Raw genomic sequence first — 18,951 nt, 5'->3', positions numbered from 1 at the left:
CCCTCCACGTTGGGAATCAAGAGTAAAAGCAGGAAGGCTCTCTACCCCATATTTACACTGGCGAGATTTGACTCCGTACTGAAAGCGGCACTGCTCATCTGCATCGTAAGCCTGTCCTGGGGCCACCGTTGGGTAGACGAAATCCTGCTTGGGTGGAGCATTGTTCAGGCAGAGGCCCATCCCGGAGCTGGGGCAGCAGAGAGAAACAAAGGAGAAAGACATCAAGGGTTGATGGTGTGAGTGCAAGAAGAGTTTTATTTATAAAGAGCTGCAATTCCACATGAATGTAGAAAAATTATTGAAAATTCTGCAAGCACAGACTAAGTAACTGGCTTCATTCTTCAGCTGGTAGAGCATGAAGCTCTTAATCTCAGGGTCATTTCGAGTCGCATGTTGGACAAAAAGATTCCTGCATTGCAGTGAGTTGGACTAGATAACCCTTGTGGTCCCTTCCACTTGTATGATTCTGTCAGACACCTAAAGCAGAATTTGGAGTGGTAGCATTAAACCACCACGTATTTTAATCTATAGTTTTAAAGATTGAAGCAATAGAACAAAACACACTGAGTAGCTCAGTAGAAGAGTCATATTAATCCCCTTGAACATGATCCAACTCAGCTGTTTCCTTGATTTTGTCGTGGAGTGGATCTCCTCAGCATCACCCAGAACCAAGTTCAAATCCAATAACACAGCCTTCTATCCTTGTGTTCACCTGTTCATACAGTCCCACCTGAATTCTGGACCTGTTTTGTAGGTATCTGAAGATGAGGTTGATGGGCTGTACCATTGCTTTCTGCAGCTTCTGGCCTTGCCCGCCATGGCCGACACCTGGGCTTGGAACGACACCCCCCCACAAGACAACCCTACTTCTAAGGGATGGGGGCCCCCTCTAAGAAGCACAGAACCATAGAATTGTAGAGTTGGACTGAGGGTCATCTGGTCCAACCCCCTGCAATGCAGGAATCTTTTGCCTGACACGGGGCTCGAACCCATGACCCTGAGATTAAGAGTCTCTTGCTCTATCAGCTGATCGTCGGAAAGAATTGGCCACCAACCTAGATGGCCTTAAAAAGGGATTGGACAAAATCATGCAAGGAAGGGCTATCGATGGCTACTGCCCACAATGGCTGTGCTCTGTTTCCACAGTTGGAGGCAGCAATGCTTCTGAATACCAGTTGCTGGAATCCACAGGAGGGAAGTTTGCTCAAATCCCACAGGCATCTGGTTGATCACTGTGGGAACAGAATACTGGACCAGATGGGCCGCTGGACTCATCCAGCAGGACTTTCTTATGCACTCCACAACGAAACTAAATACGGAAAGCAGGACCCCAAATAATAAATAAACCCAAAAGATCCCCAGCATGCAAAAGGAGCCCATTGTGTCATTTTTGTGTCCGCCACTTAAAGGCCAGTTATGGAAAACTTTTGGAACAAAGAGGGGAAATGAAAGTGATGGGGTGGTGTGTGCGATGCTTTGGAAAACAGGCAGCCCCTTACTCAAGAAAGCTGGTTATATAGTCCCTACTGCACGTGGACCACACAAAAGGGTTGGTTTTCATGGTGATGTGAGCCGCCATCAGCTTGGCCGTCTCCTGCCCCCGGGATCCGCAGCTGTTCCCGACGCCGTCGTGGTTCATGCCAAACCTGGATGGAGAAGCGTGAAGCCGGAGAAAGAAGGCACATGCCAAACGGGATTATTTGTTGCCTGCTTGGTGTGGCAAGTAGAGGAGTCTATCCTGGAATAAACTGGCCAGCAAGTGGGGAGTCTATTCTGGAATAAACTGGCTGGCAAGTGGGGGAGTTAATCCTGGAATAAATTGATCAGTAAGAAGGGGAGTGTATCCCTGAGAAAACTGACCAACAAGTAGGCCATTCGGATGTCTTTGATGTCGTCCTTTGGTATCCCTGCACCCAACCCCTCCCACAAGCCCTCTTTTGGGCCTGCGGTTCAGAACACTACAACATAGCAGAAGTGGTCCTAAGCATTAAACAAAACATTAACCAGACACAAGACCAAACTGAACAATTTCCACATCAACCCCACAACCAGATCTGAACTCTGCTCACGTGTGGCCGATCTCGTGGGCGATAGTGAAAGCTGTCGCCAGGCCGAGGTCTTCGTTGATGGAGCAACTCCGTTCCCGCTCACACATCCCACCCACGGGCGCCAGTCCTGGGAAAGGCAGAGCATTGTCATAGGGAGACATTATGTCCAAGCAGATTCAGCCACGAGATCCAAAGTCTGCACATTGCTCTGGAAGGGTAGTTTGTAGCGAAGTCCACCCTCTCCCCATATGGAATCTGTTCTAGGTTGCATCACAAACTGATACTGAAATGATGCCTCCCTCTCTGCTCAAAAGCTGGGTGGGGTGGGGTGGGGTGGAATGCCAGAAACAGAGCGTTTGAAATGCATTCAGTGGGTAAGGCTTCCTACCTACCTAGAGTCCCGCACGGTTTGTTTTTGTAGATGCAGATATCGTATCTAAAAAGCAAGTGCAAGAAGAAGGGAGATACAATGAAGGCAGATTCCATCCTGCCAACTGAGCAAAGCAAATAAATGAGGGGTAGCTGGGGCTCGTCCACCTGGGAAGGGAGCCCATCCAGGAGAAGGAAAACTCTGACCCTAAACCTCGGCTGTCTTGCGGCTGGGACATCTTTGGGAGAAGGAAAGGCTCAGGAGTAGACCCTCCACAAAAACGGAGTGGAGTCTCTAAGACGGTTGGATGGTTCCTTGTACGCCTGTTTCTGGCAACTCCTGCAGCCAAGCTGGTGCCAAACGTCTTGTTCTGCTTTCCTTTGGGCCACATATAGTGAGGCCACAATGGAGGTCTTGTTATTTGGGCAGCTCAGGACCTCCAGACACACTGCCCAAGTTTGCGCACCAGGGAGGTCACTTGGGTGCTGTTAGTGCAGCAGTTTGACTTCACCCTCGGAGGCACACTCCATTGTCTCTCATGACAGACAGATGCCAACAACAACAACAACAACAACAACAACAGCTATTATAGAAATTCCAGTTCTGGTGTTTTATAGCTCTTATTTTGGAAAAAAGTGATGTTTGCTGCTCTTATTCTTAAAAATGGAATAAAAATTATTTAATTGTGTTAAACAAACAAACAAACAAACAAGAAGACAGAGAAACCTCTGGGTTGCAAGAGAATCTCAGCTTGCAAGGGGCTCAAACATGGACATAGCCATGGGTGTGCAGGGGGGGCAGCTGCCCCCCATCAAGTAAATAAATAGAAATACCTGACTAACTGACCAATTGCTTTGCAGAAAACTTGGTTCTGCTCCCCCATAATGCCTGCTCCCCCTAAAATAATTCCAGCGTGGCCCAACCCCCGCCCACCTGTCCATCAGCTGACAGCCCTGGGTGACATCAACTGATGGGCAGCATCCAATCCTGCCGGAGTCTGCTTGGCCAATGCATTCCCTGGGGCTGGGAGGATTCAACCACCCTCTTATCAGTGGGCGAGTGGAGGGTTTGATGGCTGGGGGCTGTCTGAGGTTGGTGTGCCAGAACAGCTCCTCCTCTCCCCCTGCCCCCCAATGCTCAAAGCCACAATCAGGATGAAACAAGACGTTTCGACTTTGGAGTCAACTGCTCTTTTACCACCAACATGGTTCCAGTATACCTGGTGATCAAAACGGCGGTGTCGTGATTGGCGATGCCGTTGTCCGGGATGGCGTTCCCGTTCCCATTGCGATTCACAATGGATTTCTGCCACTTGCAGAAGCTGTCGAGAGACTTTCCGGCATGGTGGTTGATCTCCAGGGTGGGCTGGAGGAGGAAGGAGAATCGAAAACGTTTTAGAGAGTGTAAACATATCAAATTCTCCCACTCTTTGAGACCTCCTGGACATTTTCTGTGGCTGCACCAAGACCAGGGAAACAAAGCCCTGTTGCACATGGGGTTCCAGGCACTTACCCAGGATCTGTTTCCTTTGGAAGGCTGAGACATGGCAGAGACCGTCGCAGCTTTAAGAAATATGGTTTACTCGCCTGTTTACACCTTCAGTCTGTGTGGCAGGAGTCCAGATCTTACAGCATGGTCATTTCAAGAGGGGCTTGTCCCCCACAGCAGTGCAGCCACTGAGTCCAAGATATCTCCCCCAGCCAGCCTGCCTGCAGCCTGCCTGCCCAATATGAATCCCAGCCTTTCTTCCCCTCCTTTCTTCTTCCCAGCACATCTTGCTAAAAAAAACACCCCACTTTTCCTGTCAAGCACACACTGCATCACCTTGGCAACACTTGTCTCCCCAGGCCAAAGGATTCCTCTATCCACACCTTTTGTTATGTTAACAGATTTGCTCTTGCTAGGCCAGCCAGGCTGGTTTGTAGAAACCAGCTCAGAGATTCCCTACTTGGCATAGCTCCATACCCCAATTAATCAAAATCCTACCATCTATCAATTTCTAGGGTTTAGGGGGGTCTCTTATCACCTCCCCTGCAAATATGCTCCTCTTCCCCCACTTTATTGCCAAGGAGAGGACCCAGCAAGCAAGCAACCACCGCCATTTTCTTTTTGCCACCACCATCACAGTGATACCTGCCCCGGTCCCTCTTTCTTTCTCTTGGGGCACCCCCTCACCTGGTCCTCTGTCAGTAGGATGAGCCGGGTCACCAGTATGTTGACAATATTGCCCAGACTTGAGTCTTGGAAAAGTTTAGCAACCTGACCTCCAGGAAACAAGGAAAGACCAGTGTTAAAAAACAAGACGGTTGGGGGTGGCTGAAGGATGATGGGCTTTTGTATCTTTGTCAATGGGACAGAGGAAGCTGCCTTTATACTAAGTCAGACCATCAGTCAGTATAGCTCAGTAAAGTCAACACTGACTGGCAGCAGCTCTCCAGGGTTTCTTTCTATCTGGAAATGCCAGGGATCAAACCTTTTGCACGTGGTGCAGATACTCTACAGTCAGCTACGGTTCATTTCTTAAAAATAAAGCAAGGTTCTAGTGCTCAATATTTATTAATATATTTGCGTTTGTTTCTATTTGTTTTTGTATGTGAAGTTGCAAGCCGTACAAGTGTCCCTATTTCCTGCAACATCTCCGCATTTACAGAAGCTGCCCTGGTTTCTAATTATCCCAGAATGTCCTGTTTTTCCTTAGGGCACCCCCATTTTAATCGGAGAAATGTTGGAGGGTATGCAATTGTTTTTTATAACTGTAAATGGTTTAATTAAAAGCATGCCCTAACTATACTATATATCTATATCTATATCTATATCTATCTATCTATCTATCTATCTATCTATCTATCTATCTATCTATGAAATATATTACACACAAATACACACACGGGGCTGCCTCCCCTCCTTCTGTTGCTCACCAACCCCAGCTAACCCCACCAACCTCATGCTAACCCCAGCACCCCTTTAACATCTCACCCAAACCACATCCTCACAAAACTCCTCCAAGCTCCCCATCCCTGCTTTATTCAAACCTCTGCTTTCATTTATAATCACCATTTAAAACCTGCCTTCTCTTTTGCTCTCCTCCCTCGCCCTGAATTCATGGAAATCCAGGATTGAGTTGAGGCAATTTGTAGCTGCGTGACGACAGCCTTATGTTTCTATGTATATAGGAATATACATTTCCCAAATGAAAACAAACAGCTAAACAAAGGCAGACCTTTGGCAAATTGGAGTCAGCCTCCAATAATTGGAGTTAATAATTATCCAAATTGGAGCTAGTTAATGTGTGTAAATGGACTTCAGGAAGCACTAAGGTTTGCCTGGACTGCACTGCACGTCCCACCGCTGGCCCTGTGGGAAAGTTCCCAAAATGGGAACCAGTGGCTGGGTGCTTGCTTATAACACTTACAATATTCATGATGGCCAGGATGTACTGCTCAATGTCCCGCCGGCCGTGGTACCCCACCATCATTTTGTCGGCCACCACAAGGGTCTCCACGTAGCGCTCAGTGCTGACCGACCTCTTCAGCGGAAGCTGCCCCCGTTGGGTGAAGTTGCTCAGCGTCTTCAGTGGGGAGGGTTTCAAGGCCCGCAGCCACCACGGGCGGCCCTTCCACGGCTTCTCGTCTGAATGGGAAACGGCTGTGAGGCAGACTGCATTCTCCTCTGTTCCCCCCCAGCGCTATTTTGTGCAAACCACTCACAATCCCTAAAACATACTAGGCCCGACAAATCCAGGTGACTGCTAGGTCTGGCTAGTCTCTAAAACATACTAGGCCTGGTCAATCCCTGAGGCTTAGTAGGCCATGTCAGCCCTTGAGCCACCTAATCTTTAAGATGGACTACTAGGCCCTGTCAAACTCTAAGGCCTACTAGGCCCGGTCAATCCATGAGATCTACTAGGCTTGGCCAACCCCCCCAGGCCTGGTCAGTCTCTAAATCATACAGTCGTACCTCGTGTTGCATTCGCTGCGGGTTGTGAACAGCGCAGGTCACGAACGCGGCAAACCCAGAAGTGTTTACTTCCGGGTTTCGCTGCGCACACACGCGCATAAGCGTTCTGCGCAGGTTGCGCATGCGCATAAGCGCGATATCGCCGCTCGGGTTGCGGACTTTTCGGGGTGCAAACGGCACCCCGGAATGGATCGTGTCCGCAACCCGAGGTACCACTGTACTAGGCTTGGCCAATCCCTGAGGCCTTCTAGGCCCAGAAAATCTCAGAGACCTACTAGGCCTGGCCAATCTGTGGCAGTGGCCCAAAGGGCCATTATAAATGTGATAATGTGAACCCCTATAAATCATTGAATATGCCTCTAACAGAAGAGTTATGGTAACCTGCTGCTTTATGGAACCGATAATTTTGGCAAGATGCCGTCTCACACTGAGACAGAAGAACAAGCAAATACGTCAATCACAAAGATGCAATTCATAAGCTAGAACATAAGTTGAAACATGGCTAACACAGGTTCCCATACGTTGCATACTAACAAATTGTAACAAATCTCTGAGAACCAAGGTTTAGTTAGCGATCCTTATTGCGCATGCATATTAAAGTGAGAATGAGGTAATGATGGGCATGCGTACTAGACTAGAATGAAGCAATGAAGAACTTGATTGGTTAATTTGAAATCCTTTGTTTGAAATGTTACAAATACCCCTGCCCAGACCTTTGGGCGGGGTTACAGGTTTGCGAAAAGATTCGAGTGTAATCTTATTGCTTTGCAATAAATAATAATGGACCCCTAGCTCCTCTAGTATCTGAGTTTTATTGGTCTATCTCAGAAGATAGGCCATTTCTGGCTTTGCAACAAATCCCTGAGGCCTGCTAAGCTCAGTCAGTCTTCAAGGCCTTCTAAGCCTGGAAAACCCCTCAGGTCTACTGGGCCCAGCCAATCCTTGGCCAATTCCTGGGCCTACTAGGCCCAGCATGTCCCCAAGGCCTAGTAGACCTGGAAAATCCCTGAGGCCTACTGGGCCTAGCCAATCCTTGGCCAATTCCTGGGCCTACTAGGCCCAGCATGTCCCCAAGGCCTAGTAGACCTGGAAAATCCCTAAGGCCTACTGGGCCCAGCCAATCCTTGGCCAATTCCTGGGCCTACTAGGCCCAGCCTGTCCCCAAGGCCTAGTAGACCTGGAAAATCCTAGTAGACCTGGAAAAAATGACTCGGAAAGCTGTCTGCGGACAAACGCCGGCTCCCTCGGCCTGAAAGCGAGACGAGTGCCGCAACCCCATAAACGCCTTTGACTGGACTTAACCGTCCAAGGGTCCTTTACCTTTCTGCCTTTACTAGGCCTGAAAAAATCCCTGAGGCCTACTAGGCCCAGCCAGTCCTCAAGGCCTCCTAAGCCTGGACATTCTCTAAGACTACCTAGGCCTGGACAACCGCCCATTTTAAGGGCCACTTCCAGATTTCATGAACAGTATCGGTAACAAAAAAAACCCTGCACGGATCAGGAGGCAGAGCAGCATTTGAAAGAGTCGGGAATGTAGAGCGCCGGTTGCTTGTTTTGGGGATTGTTATCTCTCCAAGAAACAAATTGGAAGCAGATTTGCTCTTGCCCAGAGAACGCAGGGAATAAGCAGAGTGCTTGAAGAGGGCAGCAGAAGGCCACTTGGCGGCATTAAATGCAAAATGGCTTTGACAGTGTCCTCTTCTTTACTCCTTCTGGTATCCGGGAATCCGATCTTTTGGATTCCGGCTCCAAAGTTAGCGGGAGGCGTGTGTCTCCCCCACAAAGGCAAACCGGAATCCAAAACCACATCCTTGGACCAAGTGTCTGTTAGGTCAAAATGCATTCCTCACTGAGCCTCCCAGATGGCTTACAAAATTACTACCGCCAAACAAATTTCTGGCCTATTTCAGCCCGAGGGCCACATTCCCATCTGTGCAACCACTCGGGGGCCACATGCCAGCCACGGGCAGGACCAGAGGCAAAAGCGGCCAGAAAGTGGCGGACTCTCACTTGGAGATTTATAAGTAGAGGTTGGGTGGCCATCTGCCAGGGAATCTTTAGCTGCGATTCTTGCATTGCAGGGGGTTAGACTGGATGACCCTCGGGGGTCCCTTCCAATTCTACAAATGGGTGATTTTAAAAAAAATACGTTGATGGTTGTTCAGTTGTTATAAATAATATTTCGCAATTGAAATCAGCTTACATCAATCAGTCAAGACTCCTAGCTTGACGCTATTCTCTTTTTTTGTGGCTAGATGCTTGGTGGAAAAAAGCAGGACAGGAATACTTTAAATAAACACCCAAATACTTACATAAGGGCGTTTCACTTCCTGTTGCTTTGAAGCTGCGAAGCCCAACCCTCTGCGTGTTTACTCAGAAATAAACCCCGCTATGTTCAATTGGGGCTTACTCCCAGAAAAATATGCAGAGTAGAGTGGGGGAACGCTGCACCATCTGGGGGCCACATTTCATCCTTGGCAACCTTCCAGGGGCCACGTGCCAGAGGCAGGTGGGTCGAAAGGCAAAAGTGGGCAAGTTTCTACACTCAGAAACACCCCTTCTCTTTACCCTCTATCCCAGCAAGAGACGCAAGTAAGGACTGCATCCCAGCCATATGAATGCCGTAGCTCAGCTGGTAGAGCATGAGACTCTCAGGGTGGTGGGTTCGAGCCCCATGTTGGGTGGAAGGTTCCTGCATTGCAAGGGGTTGGTCTAGATGACCCTCGTGACCCCTTCCAATGTTACAAGTCTGTAGTGTTTATCCACCCGGATCTGGCCCACGGCATACCTAGCACCCCGCAGGCGGCGTCCATGTGTGGGTGCTGGAGAGACGATCTCTTGTAGACCACATGGGGACTCCCTTCGCTCTCGTGCCCCCCACTGATATTGGTGCCGGGGCTCAGGGGCTCAATGAAGTACTCCTCGCCGTCTGCGATGATCACACCATGCTGGAACGAGAAGAGGAGAGGAACGTGCAACTCATTTATATGTGGGTCTGCCTCTGAAGACGGTCCAAAAACTTTAGCGGCCAGATCACTCACCAGAACAAGGCGGTTCGAGCACAGGACACCAATCCTGGAACAACCGCACCGGCTTCCGATTAGTTTCCAGGCCCAATTCAAAGTGCTGGCGCCAACCTTACAAAACCTGGCATGGCTCAGGACCTCAATACCTTAAGGATAGCCTAACCCTGTATGAAGCAACCTGGGCCCCACACTTGTCACTGGAGGCCCTTCTCTATGTCCCCCATGCCAGTGGCAGCAAGAGAATGGGGTCTTTTCTGTGGTGGCTCCCCGATTGTGGGATGCTCTTCCCAGAGAGGCTCGCCTGGCAGCATCACTACATGTGCCAGGCAAAAATATTCCTCTTTGTCCAGGCTGATGGCTATTACCATATTTTTCGCTCCATAAGATGTACTTTTTTCCTCCTAAAAAGTAAGGGGAAATATCTGTGCGTGTTATGGAGCGAGTGGTGGTCCCTGAAGCTGAATTGCCCAGGGGCCAAAAGAGGATCATGCTTTTTATTTTACAAAGAGAAAAGGGGGTGTTGAAAGGACCCCGCTCAGCAGCTAAGCAGCAAGAGATCGGGAGAGAGATAAGAGTCCCCGGCTCCCTTTCAGCCCCACCCTCCTTTGTTGAATGTGCTGCAGAGGGAGGTTGTTTGTTTCCCCAGCAACATGAGACTGGCTGATTAGATTATCTGTCTGGAAACTGTAGAAAAGGCTCCCTTTCCTTTAGAAGCTGCAGAAATGTGAGTTGAACCCCATAAAAGGGGCTTTTCCTCTTTGCTTTTCCCCCTTTGCAAAAGGAGCTTTGCTTTTCCCCCTTTGCAAACAAAAGCTGCAAAACTTTTAGCTGATCCTCAAAAAACCAGGGCTTTTCCCTTTGCAAAAAAGTTGCTAAACTTTTAGCTGATCCTCAAAAAAAACAGGGCTTTTAGAGGAGGAAAACCAGGGGGGAAATTTCCCCCCCCCTGGGTTTCCTCCTCTAAAAACGAGGTGCGCCCTATGGTCCGGTGCGCCCTATGGAGCGAAAAATATGGTAAATAATCTATGGCCTGTGAAAGTGTGGCGGAGAAGACTGTTACTGTATGACGACTGCTTTCTTATTAGGCTGTCTGTCAGTATGCTTGTTATTATGTTCCTATCATTGATGTTCTGAAATGTGTTTTTAATGTTGTAAACTGCCCTGGGATCTTCTGATAATGGGTGGTATGTAAATTGGAATGAATAAATAATGATAACGGCTACTAGCCATTAACGGCTGTGCTCTGCCCTCCGTGGCTGCAGGCAACAAATGTTTTTGAATACCCAGTTGCTGGAAGCCACAGGAAGGGAGAGAGCTCGTGCTCGGGTCCTGCTTGTTCACAGGCCACCTGCAATGCAGGTTGTTGGACTAGAGGACCTCCGGGGGTCCCTTCCAAATCCACAATTCTATGATTCTGGACGGCCACTGTGAGAGCAGGATGCTGGGCTAGATGGGCCGCTGTCCTGACCCAGCAGGCTGTTCTTAATGTCCTTATGTTTTCCACCCCAGGGTGACCCTGCCCGCAAGCCACGAGGTGAGCCCCCTCTCCTTCTTCCCGGCTGCTCTCTCCTCCGGCTGATGCTCGAGTTTTCGGCCGGACTCCTTGCCAGCCTAGCCTCACACTACCCCGCTTGTCCTCGGAAGCGTGGCTTGCAGCCAAGAGCAACAAAGCTTTCGTCCGGAAAGGAAATCCACAGCAAGGCCATCAACACCGCCCCTTTCTAGGGCTGGGAAACCAGAAACTTTTCATTACACGCACACAGAAGTGATTCAACTCTGGTTCTTTATGGAGGGGGCTTGCAGGGAGAGAGAGAGAAAAATTGGGGGGGGGGGACCCACAGAACAACTGATAACTAGGCAGGCTAGCAGATTTCCAAATGCTTTAAAATAGAGAGAGAGAGCAGAGGAAACTCTTATTTTTTTTAAGAGTTAAAAGCGCCCTGGGAGGAGGGCTTCCCTTCCCATCTTATCCCGTGCTGCTTGACAATATTCCTTTTCATTCCGCTACAGAGACGGGAGAGCCGCATCAGAAAGGTTGCAGTGCTTGGGGCTTTCTAGTTTAGAGGAAAGGCGAGTGGCATGATGGAAGTTCATAAAATTATACATGGCACGGGTGGAGGAAAACGTTTGCTCCCTCTCTCATGAAACTAGAACTCGTGGGCATGCAATGGAGCCGAACGTTGGAAGATTCAGGACAGATAAAAGGAAGTCCTTCTTCACGCAGTGCAGAGTTAAACTATGGAACTCCCTGCCCCAGTAGGCTGCGATGGTCACCAACTTTAAAAGAGAATTAGACATGGAGGAGAGGGCTATCAGTGGCTACTAGCCACGGGCTGGCCCCTGTGAGAACGGGATGCTGTGCTAGATGGGCTGTTGGCCTGATTCAGAAGGCTCTTCCCAGGTTCTTAAAATGGTGTCCGGTGGCATTTAAACATTGACAAAAAAACCTGCACCTAGATCTCAGGAACAATCTAGCCAAACTTGGTTGGTATCGTTGCAGCTTTGATAGTTTCAGTCCACCATCTTGATTCCGAATGGCACCTGGCAGTATCCAAATATGGATGAAAACCTGCACCTTGATCTCAGGTACTGTCTTGCAGACCTCCAAGTGTCCCAATTTCCCAGGGACAGTTGCAGATTTACAGAAGCTGTCCTGGTTTCTGATTTGACCCAGGAACGTCCCGCTTTTCCTTTGGACATCCCTATTTTCGTCAGAGAAATGTGGGAGGGTCTGGAGTTATGCAACCCCTGAGCCAAGGAGATACAGCTATCTGAAGGCAGCCCTGTATAGGGAAGTTGTTGTAGAATAGGATGTCCCTATTTCCCCCGGAGAAATGCTGGAGGCTATGATCTTGCCAAATTGGGCAGCGAGGTCTTAAAAGGTGCCTGAAGGCACCGGGAACAGGCAAGCAACTTTCCAAAATCAGCAGGGAGAGTTCCTGCCGTGCTCAGGTCCTGCTCGTGAGTTGGCAGCAGGATGCCGGGCTGGATTTTAGCATGATCCAGCAGCCAGGATCGTCTTAATTTCTTACTCCAGAATCCGTTCTGGGATCTTGCATGGTTAGGAAATTGTCTGGGGGGGTGGGGTGCGTGTCGGGGGTGTTTACTGAGTTACCGCCATGTCCTCGGGCTGGGAGCCAAAGAGAGAGTGACAACAGGAGGAGGCATTGCAAAATTTTCCTCCTCGAATTGTAAAGAGGGAAAGAATGAGTCTAGGATTGAGAAACCCAAGGAGGATCTTCCAAAGTGAAGAGTGGAAGGAGTCGCCCACGGAAGGTCTACAGAACCTCTTCCCCGAAGTGCAAAACTTTTCCACTCGGAAGGAATAGTTAGTGTAAATTATCTGGGAATGATAATAATAATGATTTTATTTTTTATATGCTGCCCATCTGACTGGGTTTACCCAACCACTTTGGGCGGCTCCCAACAAAATATTAAAAACACAATAAAACATCAACCATTAAAAGCTTCCTGATACAGAGCTGCCTTCAGATGTCTTCTAAAAGTTGTGTGTGGGTTTTTTTTTTGTTTTTATCTCTTTGACATCTGACAGGAGGGTATTCCGCAGGGAGGGTGCCACTGCTGAGAAGGCCCTCTGCCTCCTTCCCTGTGACTTCACTAGAATCTTACATCGTTTTTTAGGGAACAGTGAGGACTAACCTAGAAATGACAAACCTAGACAGCATCTTAAAAAGCAAAGACATCACCTTGCCGACAAAGGTCCGTATAGTTAAAGCTATGGTTTTCCCAGTAGTAATGTACGGAAGTGAGAGCTGGACCATCAAGAAGGCTGATCGCCGAAGAGTTGATGCTTTTGAATTATGGTGCTGGAGGAGACTCTTGAGAGTCCCATGGACTGCAAGAAGATCAAACCTATCCATTCTCAACGAAATCGGCCCTGAGTGCTCACTAGAAGGACAGATCCTGAAGTTGAGGCTCCAGTACTTTGGCCACCTCATGAGAAGACTCCTTGGAAAAGACCCTGATGTTGGGAAAGATGGAGGGCACAAGGAGAAGGGGACGACAGAGGATGAGATGGTTGGACAGTGTTCTCGAAGCTACTAACATGAGTTTGGCCAAACTGCGGGAGGCAGTGAAAGATAGGTGTGCCTGGCGTGCTCTGGTCCATGAGGTCACGAAGAGTCGGACACGACTGAACGACTGAACAACAAGAGGACTAGAACCTTGCCCTGTTGTTGTTGGGGTTTTTTAGGGGAGGGTCCCAGGCCTAGCACAGACGAGGCTGAGCGCTGGGGGCAGCTTACCAGCCCGTTGCAGTTGCTGATGGCGACTTTGGAGTTGAGGTACTCGTCTTGCAGGTGGCCGGAGTAGTGGCAGTCCTCGTGGAACTCGTGCTTCCGGTCGACCCCGTCGTGCCGCCAGTACTCCACCTGGAATCGCTCCGCCAGCAGGTTCGTGTGAAGCGTCAGGTTGAGGAGGAACTGCGCCTGGTGGGCTGAGACCCTGTAGAAGACCTGCTGCTCCCGAGGGGGCTCGTGGGAGGGGGCCCCTGTTCCGCGCCGAGCCCGCCGCTTTCGCGGGCTCTTCACGTCAAAAGTCAGGAAGTCCCCATTCTGGTCCACCTGCATGGGGAAGGCGATCTCATAGTGGTCGAGGCTTGAGAGGAACTCCTCTGGAGGGGGGGGGAAGGAAATGCGGGGAGAGAAAATAAATGCACATGGGTGAATCGGGACATGCGTTCAGTGCCCTGGCCATTCGCAGGGTTTTGCTCGGCACGGCAATCCATGTTCATTCTGCAAGAGAGAGGTGGGGAGCCTTCTAGATGTTGTTGGGGTCAAGTTCCCATCACCCCCTCTGACCGATGGTTGCACTGGCTGCTGGGAGTTGGGAGTCCAGCAGCACTAAGTGGGCCACGGTGTTTGCCACCCCCAGTCTAAGAAGAGGCATTCCCTGTTCTCGTATGTGAACACCCTTCTAAATAGAGGCATTCCTCCAACAAAAATGGATGGATACAGGCACCTGCCACCCCACAGCTACCTCAGTCCCCTCCTTTCCAGGATTCCCCCCCAAGCAATCGGAGGCTGTGCCTGCACACAGGCGACCTCTCCTCTGCCCTCTTCATGCCTCTCCTGGTTCTGGGGGACCCATTTCTGCCTCTTGGGCTCCTTCCTCTCCTGCTTCAGCTCCTGCCTCTGAGTCTGGACTGCTCTCTGGCACAGACTCTCCCTGCTCACTAAGCCCTGTTACCCCTTCAGCTTCCAACACCTCCTCCTCCCAGTCCTCCCTTTTCTCCTTCTGCCCACTAATCACCGTCCCACCCACCCTCCGCAGGCTCTGAGGCTTCTTCCCTTGAGGGTCCCCCAGCTGGTTCCTCAAACTGTTCCTCTGTGTCCACCTAGTACGTGACATCCCAGAAGAGGCATTCTCCCATCTCCCCCACCCAATTTGGCCTTTGTCCTCGCCACTGAAAGGCTGTCCAGTAGTAAATGCAGTCCCCAGGTCAAGAAAGCTTCTTTCCCCCTGCCTTGAGGTCTAGTAAGTAAGTCATTATACTACAGTCAATGACCAGTATCTAAACATAGAACACCAAGTGCAAATTTTAAAAACCCAGAACAAAGTAAAATAATGTAAAATCACATATACATAAAAAATATTTTTTTTGGGGGGGGGGGACCTTTCTGACCTAGGAATGTTCATTGGTCAATGTGTTATAATCCTGGGTATGCCTCACCCATCTGGCTGGCTTCCAGAAAATATAGAAAATAATAAAATGTCAAACATTCTAAAGTTCCTTATACAGGGCTGCCTTCAGGTGTCTTCTAAAAGTTGTGTAGTTCTTCATCTCCTTGACATCTGCTAGGAGTTGCATTCCACAGGGAGGGCGCCACCACTGAGAAGGCCCTTTGCCCAGTTCCCTGCAACCTCACTTCTCACAATGAGGGAACCGCCAGAAGACCCTCAGAGCTGGACCTCAGTGTCCGGGCCGAACGATGGGGGTGGAGACGCTCCTTCAGGTCTACAGGGCTGAGGCTGTTTAGGGCTTTAAAGGTCAGCACCAAAACTTCGAATTGTGCTCGGAAATGTACTAATCATTGCGTGTCGTATTTTAATTGCTGCTGCCCAAAATCTGGCCACCTTGTGTGTGTTACACCAGGATTGTTATCTAGGAGCGACAGAGTGGCAAGAAACCGTTCAGTATATTTATGGAGTATTGGCAGAATAAGGTCAGAGTGTAAATCTCTATAAAACAAGCACTGAGGACTAGCAGCTTGGGGCTCAACCTGCGCTCCCTTGCCCCGCCGTCCCCCCACCGTACCTTGCGACTGGAAGGCGTAGCCTGGGAGGTTGCCCACGGACACGGCCGAGACGAGGGTCCAGGTCAGAAGCCTCCAGGCCGTTGCCATAGTGGGCTACGATGCTGGCTGCGATGGGGGCTGCGTTGGACCAGGCCGACGGGGTCTGCCCCAACATTGCTTTCGCTGAGCCGCCACGCTTGCTTAGACAGGGGTCCCCCGTTCCTGGGTGGCCATCCTCGGCCGCTGGGTGCTCTGCAGGAGGCGGCAAGGGTGGGGCGGGCGTCAAGGCGGGGAGGGGCCGCTCCACGGTGCTCAGCATGTGCCAGGAGTCTGCGGCATTGCTCTGTCGGAGAGGAGCCTCATAGAATCACAGAGCAGTAGAGTTGCAAGGAACCACAAGGATCATCTCATTCAACCCCCTCGCTCTATAGGCCAAGGGAGCCGGCGTACAGCTTCTGGGTCATGTGGCCGGCATGACTAAGCCGCTTCTGGAGAACCAGAGCAACGCACGGAAATGCCGTTTACCTTCCCGCCGGAGTGGTACCTATTTATCTACTTGCACTTTGACGTGCTTTCGAACTGCTAGGTTGGCAGGAGCAGGGACCGAGCAATGGGAGCTCACCCCGTCGCAGGGATTCGAACCGCCGACCTTCTGATCGGCAAGCCCTGGCCTCTGTGGACCACAGCACCACCCACGTCCCGCGATGAAGGTAGGGATGTCCTATTCAATAACAACAACAGCAGCAGCAGCAATTGTTGTTGTTTTATTGTTTATACCCAGCCCATCTTGCCGGGTTGCCCCAGCCACTCTGGACGTCTTCCAACATAAGTTAAAACATTGAACATCAACAGCTTCCCTATCCAGGGCTGCCTTCTTCAGATGTCTTCTAAAGGTTGTCTAGTTACTGCGGGAAACCAGCAAGCACAGGATCCGAGCCCAGGAGCAACCCTCTCCCTTCCCGTGGCTTCCAGGAACTGGGATTCGGAAGCTCCGCTGCCTCTGCCGTGGAAGCAGAGCTGTTGTGGCTCACAGGAGAGATTTTGTGGCTCAAGAAAGAGAAAGATGGTGGGGGGGAAAGAAAGGATAGAAATGAGGTGCTTGGGGCGCAAAAACAGTGGGGAGAGAGGCAGGGGAGAAGGACACAGAGAGGATTAGTTTACATCTTAATTCTCTTCCCCCCCAAAAAAAATCCAGATTGTTGTTGAAGGGAAAGAGAGAGAGAGAGAGCGCGTCTGTTCCCAATTTTGCCACTGGGTCTGCAGACAGGCCGCGCTGGCTTTGGATCCAGCTGCAGAGGAGAGTAATGGGAAGCAGATGGGCCGGAGGGGTCCCTCTCCGCCTACGAAGAAGCGAGGAAGGATTTTTGCAAGGAAGGCAATGGGACCCCGAGATCTTGTTTTGCAGGAGCTCAGATATGTGGTTATTTCACCACACACAAGTTTGACCCAGGGTAGGCCCCTCCAAGTTAACGGCTTTAAATTTCAGTGGGTCTACTCTGAGTAGGACTCAGCTGGGGGATTTCGGGAGGCTCGTTTCAGGTTCTCTCTGTCCTCCATCTTAAAAACCAGCTCTCCGCAACTGGGTCAGAGTGTTGTCTTAGGCCCGGGTGTGTGTGTGACCCGGGTTCAAATCCCCCCCCCACTTGGCCACAAAGAGCACTGGATGCCCTTTGGGGGGGCCAGTCTCCCTCTCTCTCAGCCTAACCTACCTCAGAGAAAAGGTCGGATCTAAACGCAATAAAGAGATACGTTTCAAGAGCAACCACCACAAAAGTCTCAAGGAAATTGATCAGAGAGGTAAGGCATGGGAGTGAAATAAAACCATAGCATCATAGAACTGTAGGGTTGGAAGGGACCCCCAAGGGTCATCAAGTCCAGCCCCCTGTATCCATGACAGATGGCCACCCAACCTCTGCTCAAAAACTTCCAAGGAAGGATAGTCCACAACCTCTGTTCGACTGTCAAGCAGCTCTTACTGCCAGAAAGTTCCCCCCCCCCCCGGATGTTTAGTCAGAATCTCCTTTCTTGTAACTGGAAGCTATGGGTTCGAGTCCTACCCTCCAGAGCAGGAGAAACAAGCTGGCTCCCTCTTCCATGCGACAGCCCTTGAGATATTTGAAGATGGTGCTCATATCTCCTCTTAGTCTCATCTTTTCCAGGCTAAACATCCCCAGCTCCTTCAACCGTTCCTCATAAGGCTTGGTTTCCAGAATTTAGCAAAATCTACATACTGCTTGACAGGGACGCGGGTGGCGCTGTAGGTGAAACCACAGAGCCTAGGGCTTGCCGATCAGAAGGTCGGTGTTTCAAATCCCCGTGATGGGGTGAACTCCCGTTGCTCGGTCCCAGCTCCTGCCCACCTAGCAGTTCGAAAGCACGTCAAAGTGCAAGTAGATAAATAGGTACCACTCCAGCGGGAACGTAAACGCGGTTTCCGTGCGCTGCTCTGGTTCGCCAGAAGCGGCTTTGTCATGCTGGCCACATGACCTGGAAGCTGTATGCCGGCTCCCTCAGCCATTAACGCGAGATGAGCGCCGCAACCCCAGAGTCGGACACGACTGGACCTAATGGTCAGGGGCCCCTTTACATACTGCTAGATTGTGGTAAAACCTCTGAGTACATACATAATTTTATTTGTATGCTGCCTCTGAGTAGGACAACTCTATGATTTGAAGATGTGTGAAGAGTCAAGGGTGTCCCACAAGCATGTGAAGAGTGCAAGGACACACCAATCTATCCATTTTGGTTCCTCTCAGCTCCTCGTTCTTCCATTCTTAAAGTTCAAATTCTGTGGGAGCCTTGTTTTTTGAAAGTCCTCACGAAAGTTCGCTCGCACTTTCCTGCAGATTTCTGCGAGCTTGGCTAATAGACCAATTTTGGTTTCGCAAAGCAATTTCTTCAAAAAAGAGCACCTTATTTTCTCTTCCATCACCCAGGGCAGCCATTTTTTGCACGTTACCTGGCCAGAGAACCATTTTACAAAATTGGGAAAAGTGCACACTTCAATGAACAGCTCCTTTGTTTGTTTGTTTGTTTGTTTGCGTGCCATTTCAGAAAATGCAGATACGGTGGTTTCGCTTCAATGCGAACTGAATAGATATTCCCCCCTCACCCCATTCCTGTTTAAGGCTCAGAACATAAAATGAGGCCATGGCCATGAAACATCTGAAATGGAATTTAAAAAGAGAATGCTCACCTCCAGCCTCCTCCTAACCCCGACTCTCATTTTTAATTATAATTAAGCCCAATTATTTACACTCTCAACCCACCAGACGTCATTGAGCGAATGGCTT

The 18,951-nt window shown here is 50.0% G+C and overlaps 1 protein-coding gene and 1 pseudogene across 1 annotated transcript in view; both read right to left on the bottom strand.

Annotated features, from left to right (window-relative positions):
- Nucleotides 1–15,982, bottom strand: part of LOC117039516 (A disintegrin and metalloproteinase with thrombospondin motifs 10-like) — a 30,361-nt gene extending 14,379 nt beyond the window's left edge. Inside the window, 10 exon segments of the mRNA XM_033136652.1 lie at nt 46–187; nt 1,500–1,646; nt 2,070–2,175; nt 2,441–2,484; nt 3,638–3,783; nt 4,594–4,677; nt 5,831–6,048; nt 9,164–9,323; nt 13,667–14,034; nt 15,679–15,982. Coding sequence (XP_032992543.1) covers nt 46–187; nt 1,500–1,646; nt 2,070–2,175; nt 2,441–2,484; nt 3,638–3,783; nt 4,594–4,677; nt 5,831–6,048; nt 9,164–9,323; nt 13,667–14,034; nt 15,679–15,766 — 1,503 coding nt within the window. The 5' untranslated portion in view covers nt 15,767–15,982.
- Nucleotides 526–1,380, bottom strand: LOC117039494 (annotated as a pseudogene).
- Nucleotides 15,983–18,951: the final 2,969 nt, after the last annotated feature.

This window comes from Lacerta agilis, chromosome 18 (assembly GCF_009819535.1).
Source record: "Lacerta agilis isolate rLacAgi1 chromosome 18, rLacAgi1.pri, whole genome shotgun sequence".
Classification (NCBI taxonomy): Eukaryota; Metazoa; Chordata; class Lepidosauria; order Squamata; family Lacertidae; genus Lacerta; species Lacerta agilis.
Note: the sequence above shows the minus strand (reverse complement) of the source record. Positions and strands in the feature narration are given on the sequence as shown.